Source organism: Gadus morhua, chromosome 15 (assembly GCF_902167405.1).
Source record: "Gadus morhua chromosome 15, gadMor3.0, whole genome shotgun sequence".
NCBI classification, from domain to species: domain Eukaryota; kingdom Metazoa; phylum Chordata; class Actinopteri; order Gadiformes; family Gadidae; genus Gadus; species Gadus morhua.
In genome coordinates, this window is record NC_044062.1 from 17,639,341 (window position 1) to 17,645,849 (window position 6,509).

General features: G+C 50.9%; 1 protein-coding gene across 1 annotated transcript in view; it reads left to right on the forward strand.

The window, feature by feature from the left end:
* Positions 1-977: 977 nt before the first annotated feature.
* The window catches only part of b3gat2 (beta-1,3-glucuronyltransferase 2 (glucuronosyltransferase S)), a 26,765-nt gene continuing 21,233 nt past the window's right edge, over positions 978-6,509 (forward strand). Inside the window, exon 1 of the mRNA XM_030379543.1 lies at positions 978-2,071. Coding sequence (XP_030235403.1) covers positions 1,472-2,071 — 600 coding nt within the window. The 5' untranslated portion in view covers positions 978-1,471. The remainder of the gene's footprint in view (positions 2,072-6,509) is intronic.

Below are 6,509 nucleotides of genomic sequence, written 5' to 3' on the forward strand. Positions count from 1 at the left end.
TGCAATCCGAGCCGATAAAGCTTGACATTATAATTTTGAAATGGAGCCATTCTCCAAAGGCCTGCCGCCCACATATCAGTGACTTTAAAAAGATCCATGATTGAATAAGCCCATTACTTGGTTTCTAAACCAAATCAGACGGCGTGAGATTGATTCAGACATGAATAGGGGGTTTAGTCTAATGAGCTCGATAACCCGTCTCGTGTCATGGTCTCTGCTACCGCACAGGGCATCCTACACATCTTCAGTGTGACCACCTAACAGAAAGAGTCCTCAGCTTAGTTTCACAATGACCCATTCACTTTTTATTTGATAATAAAGCTATCGTTGACCCTCTCATTATCATGATAATAATTATTAATATTATTAATAATATTAAGTACTATTATTATTGAAAGACACAAGCCAACCAAGTAGATATCGATTTTTTTTCTCTCTCTCTCACACAATCTCTCTCTCTCCCTCGCTCTAAGCTGGGTCCTCGGTGGAGATGGATGCGTTTCGCACACACCATAACAAAGCCGCTCTCTCTTCTCACCACCCTCCCCTATCGCTGAGTCTCTCTCCATCTCTCTCCCACAAAACCACACACACACACACTCTTTCTGTCTCTCACTCGCTCTCTCTCTCTCTCTCTCTCTCTCTCTCTCTCTCTCTCTCTCTCTCTCTCTCTCTCTCTCTCTCAAACACACACACACACACACATACACACACACACACACACACACACACACACACACACACACACACACACACACACACACACACACACACACACACACACACACACACATTCTTTCTCTCCATCTCTCCATCCCTCTCTCTCACACAGTTAGACTCTCTCTCTCTCTCTCTCTCTCTCTCTCTCTCTCTCTCTCTCTCTCTCTCTCTCTCTCTCTCTCTCTCTCTCTCTCTCTCTCTCTCTCTCTCTCTCTCTCTCTCTCTCCCCCCCCAACTCCATCTCCATATAGCTCTCCCTCTCTCCGCCAGCTCTCAGTAGCCTACATCACTCTCCTCCTCCCTTTATGGTGCGCTGCACCTGCCTCTGAGCTCATTGGCCGCCGCGCGCAGCGACTCCAAAAGTGGCGTATTTCTCCGTGATGGCTCTCCGCGGGGCGCGCGTTGTAGCGGGGTATCCGAGCCCCTGAGCAGCCCCTCTGACTCGGAGCCGAGGCGTCTCCTAAATACTATACAAAGTATGGATGGTGTGTGTGAGCTTTCTGCGCAGGAATAGACTTTTCGTCCGTTCCTAGAGCGGAGCCACCGGAGTGGTGAGAACCAAAAAGAAAACGGTCCCACCGGGACGGGGGAGCTACGTGACGGATGGTTACAATAAGAAAGAGACGCCTTTTACGCGGAACGTGAGTTTGATTTTAGGTCTTTCTGATGGAGGGGTACCCAGGTTTGTATGTCAACATAGATTCTTAAAACAAGAGAAGGAGCTGGTTGGGGTCGTGGTGCTGAGGACTAAATGGTCATTCCTCGTTCACGGTCAGTGAGCGAGAGGAGCGTGCTGCCGGTTGTGTCGCCAACTGTCAACTTCCCCGTCATGAAATCGGTATTTTTCAGCCGTTTCTTCATCCTCCTGCCTTGGGTTCTCATCGTCATCATCATGATCGATGTCGATACAAAAAGGACGTCACGCACTCCGGCCGTGGCCCGAGCAGGGAGGACCCAGCATCAGCGGACCGCCCGCCCCGGCGCACCGGCCGGGGTCAACCGGTCCTTCATCTACGCCATCACCCCCACCTACACCCGTCCCGTGCAGAAAGCGGAGCTCACCCGGCTGACCAATGCCTTCCGCCAGGTGCCCAGCTTCCACTGGATAGTAGTGGAGGACTCGACAACGCGCACGGAGATGGTGGCGCGCTTCCTCGCCCGTTCTGGTGTCCCGTACACTCATCTGAACGTCTTCACGCCCCGCCGGTTCAAGAGGACCGGGATGCCGCGCGCCACCGAGCAGAGGAACGCGGCGCTCGCGTGGCTGAGGCAGCACCGGACCCGCCGGGATGCGGGAGTGGTGTTCTTCGCGGATGACGATAACACCTACAGTTTAGAACTCTTCGAAGAGGTGGGACATTTTTTTTCTGCTCTGTTCATCACTTAGTCGTTCATTCCACCATAGGCTGTAACCTAAAGTGAACGTGTTTTCCAGTCACCTTTCTGGAGAAACAAAATAAAACATTTTCTTATGTTTTATTCTAGTCCCCGATTCTACAACAAAGGGCGACGTGGTTCTAATCCAGCATTATGCAGCGTTTGTATAAATTCATATAATTATAGTCAATGGGATTTTTTTATTTTCCATGCATCACAATTACAGGGAGTGAGTGAGTGAATACGTGAGAGAGTGAGTGAGAGAGTGAGTGAGTGAGAGATTGAGTGAGGAGAATGGAGATGGCTGTGGGAGCCAATTGCAGAATAAGGTGGAGTGAGAAAAAAAAAAGATAGATGGTAATGTTGACGTGATGCGCCGTTAGAACATCACCTGCTGTGGTGGCCTTCTCTCCATCAGCCCGGGGCGTGTGGCTGTATGTCCGCACTGTGTCCCACAAACACCCTCCCTACTCCTGCTCCTTCATCTCTGCATGCAATGACCGAGAACGTGAAAAGCACATCATTGCTGTATTGTGTGTGTGTGTGTGTGTGTGTGTGTGTGTGTGTGTGTGTGTGTGTGTGTGTGTGTGTGTGTGTGTGTGTGTGTGTGTGTGTGTGTGTGTGTGTGTGTGTGTGTGTGTGTGTGCGTGTGTGCGTGGGTTTGTATGTGTGTGTGTGGCTGTTTGTGTGTGTGTGTGTGTGTGTGTGTGTGTGTGTGTGTGTGTGTGTGTGTGTGTGTGTGTGTGTGTGTGTGTGTGTGTGTGTGTGTGTGCGCGTGTGTTTGTGTTTTTGAGCAAACATACGCGCGTGTGTACGTATTTTTGTCTTTGTGTGGCGAAGTCGTGCAGTTAAACCCACCTTTGTATTTGCAAGGCATGTAAGGCATGGATGCACACGTGTGTGTATGTGTATGTATATGTGTGTGCGTATGGCATACATGTCTGTGTATGTGTGTGTGTAGGCATGTGTGTCCCTGTGTGTTTTGGTGTGTGTTGGCCTGTGTGCGTGCATGCTTGCATGTGTGTGTGTGTGTGTGTCTGTGTGTATGTGTGTGTGTTGAGGAGGACATGGCCCTGTAGGTCCTGTAGGTCCAATGAGGTCCTCTAGGTCCTCTAGGTCCGGTGAGGTCCAGTGGGTCCAGCGAGGTCATGCGGGAACACCTCTCCAGACCAGGGCGGGTGGTCTGGGTCTCTCTCCTCACTCAGGAGGACCAGGGGGGGAGGGGAGGTTCAGCTCTTAGCGCCACAGCGAGAGCTGAAAAGCAGGGCTCTTAGAGCGGATACACACACACCCGCACGGGTGTGTGTGTATCCGCTCAAAAAGCCCTGGTGTTCCTTCAGGGAGACGAAAACGAAAGAAGGGAGAAAAAAAGAAATTACTACAACCTACATTTCCCCTTATGCTTCACACAGCACAACAAAACATCAGTTTTAAGACTCTTGACATAATACACGTTGACGCACGCGTCATAACAGCTCAGACAGGAGCAGTGCATGTAAATAAAAGGCTAGAAAACTGGCAGATAAAAAATATTCTTTTTTTTAAGAAACATTTTATCAGAGCACTCATCAGAACAGGAAGAACCATCACGGTAATGAACATCAGTGGCAGCAGGTGCGTTTGCGCAAACCCGTTCCAGCCAGCGCAGACATATTGGGTCTCAGAGGACATCACGCCCCGGCCCCTCCCCCACCAACCAACCCTTTGATTGGCTGATAGCACCCAGCCTCCATCATTAGACAGCCCCCATAATAACCTGCCACACCGGTAGAAAATAAGCTGCCAGAGGAGACGGCAGCGTTGATGGGAGCCGTCCGTGTGGGCGGGCGGGCCGCGCTGACAGACAGGGACCGTCCTATTGCTTCCGCTGCGGTGCACTTTTTATAATTGATAGTTATATGGAGGTTCCCCCCCTCGGTAAATGGAATAGGTTGTCACGGTGGTACGGTGCGAAGAAGCGCGCCCGGACTCATGCACCTACTTAGGCATAGATATTACATTGAGTCTCCCTGGCTCGCGGACGGGTTTGATTGACAGCGGAGGTACGGGGAGCGGCGGGTCCCTGCCTGCAGAGTAATGGGCCGCGTCTCGAGGCAGCAGCACCGGTCCTGTCGCCCCTCATGAAATAAACATGGCCCAGGTAGCGAACGTTTAACAAGCCTCCGGCACAAACAACACAACAACACGACAAAACGAAATCGTCCTTTTTTTTATTGGGCAGACAATGACGAGGAAGCCATGTTGAATAGAAGGCACACACACACAAATACACATAAACATACACACACAAACACAGACACACACACACAGTACGGCCCATCACAAAGAATCCATGTTGAATAGAAAGCACATGCACACACACAGATCCATGCATGCATGCACACACGCACGCACACACACACACACAGACACACACCACACACACACACACACACACACACACACACACACACACACACACACACTCACACTCAATCACAGTGCGGCCCGTCACAGAGAACGGTCTGTCATGCCCATTAATCTGGGGTCTACAGTTTATTATGCAGGCAACACGTTCTGCCTCAGGTCGCCCCTGGCAGCCAACAGGGAATGGTTCGATTCCAATGAGCGTGCCTTTATGCCATGTCTACACAGTATATGTACATTATATACATTGCTTGGATGTTTGTCTTTGTACGAAACAAATAAAAAGAGAATTTCCCCCAAAAAATGCTCCCCACCGCTGGACTGACACGTCTCAGTTGTTCAGCAGCGATCTGCATGTAAAAGGGTGCAGCCTGAGGCCCGTTGTTGTTCAAACCAAGAGCAGTGGTAAGTCACTGCACAAACACCACTAACATGATGATTCGGCGCAAAGAGAACTCGGGGAGATGAGAGACAGAGAGAGTGAGAACACTGTGAAACAGGGAAAAAACAGAAGTAGCACAGTAGGCCTCATTAGCATAATTACACATTGAAGCGACACAGAGTGTGGGGAGGGAGGTGTGTGAGGGGAAGGGAGGAGTGTGGGGGGGAGGGGGGGGGGGGGGGGGGGGGGGGCGTCTCACACCGTCTGAAAGAGAATCGTGTCGTTATCGAGCTGGCAATGTCTTATTTCCTTCTAATTGACTCGTAGCGGCCCGAACATTTGCAAAACACTGATGATGACCAAGCAAGTGGGCGCATTTAGTCTCTAATTCAATCAGTCTCTAATAACCTCAATAAATGTGATCACTTTCCTTTTAATGAAGCCCTTAATACCAGAAAAAGACAACACTAGAGCGTCGGGGAATCCGATACGGCATCTCGCCTAAAATCGCTATTATTTCGTTCTGTGAGACTGCTCCGTCTCCTCCTCTCTCAATTACACTCCTCTGCTCTCCCCTCCTCCCCTCTCTCCCCCTCCCCTCTCCCCCCCTCCCCTCTCTCCCCTTCCCCATCCTTCGTCTCCTCCCCATTGTGTTCAGGTTAAACTGCAGCAAAGTTGACCCCGAAAAAACAAAAACAATTTTTATCGATAATTACCTCCAGGATAACAGACGGCGGGTTGTTGCGTTCCTTCCAGGGACACAACAACAACACAATGGCCACTCTGTTTACTATGTGCCCTTCCAATCTAGAGAAATGCCCCTCCACCGAATGCACAGACTTCAGAGTGACTCAAATGGCACCCCACTGTGACTGCTCAGCCCCGGACTGCTCGTCTCCTCTCTGCCCCTGTTGTATCCTCTCCTCTCGTCTCGTCTCGTCTCCTCTCATTGCCACTCTCCTCTCCCTACTTCCTACCTCCCGCCCCCTCTCCTCTCCTCCCCGCTCTCCACTCCTCACATCCCCTCTACTCCCCTCCCCTCCCCACTTGCCTCACTTCTCCTCTCCCTCTCCCACCTCTCCACTGCTCTCCTTGGGATCTTCTCCCATCGGTCTCCTGCTCCAGCTCCAGAGTGAATAACCGCGCAGAGGGCCTGGCTTCATACTAGCTTGCACCTTGTTGGCCTCTGCTCTGATCTCCTGGCCCTTTCCTTTCCTTGCCCTCATCTTTCTCGCTCTCGCACATAGACTTGCACGCACACGCTCACACACATGCACACAAGCGTGAACACACGCACAAACACACGTGCACAGTACACAGTTGTTATTTCTCTCTATCTCGGCCGTCCTTCTTCAAGATTACATCTTGTACTCTGGCCTCGCGGGGTTAATGTGAGCTCACAAATGGAGCGTGTCTTTCTGAGTGTCTGGGTGTGTGTGTGTGTGTGTGTGTGTGTGTGTGTGTGTGTGTGTGAGTGTGTGCGTGTGTGTGTGTGTGTGTGTGTGTGTGTGTGTGTGTGTGTGAGAGACAGAGAGTGTGTGCATGTGTGTGTGAGAGAGAGAGAGAGAGAGAGAGAGAGAGAGAGAGAGAGAGAGAGAGAGAGGGTGTGTGCGTGTGTGTGTGT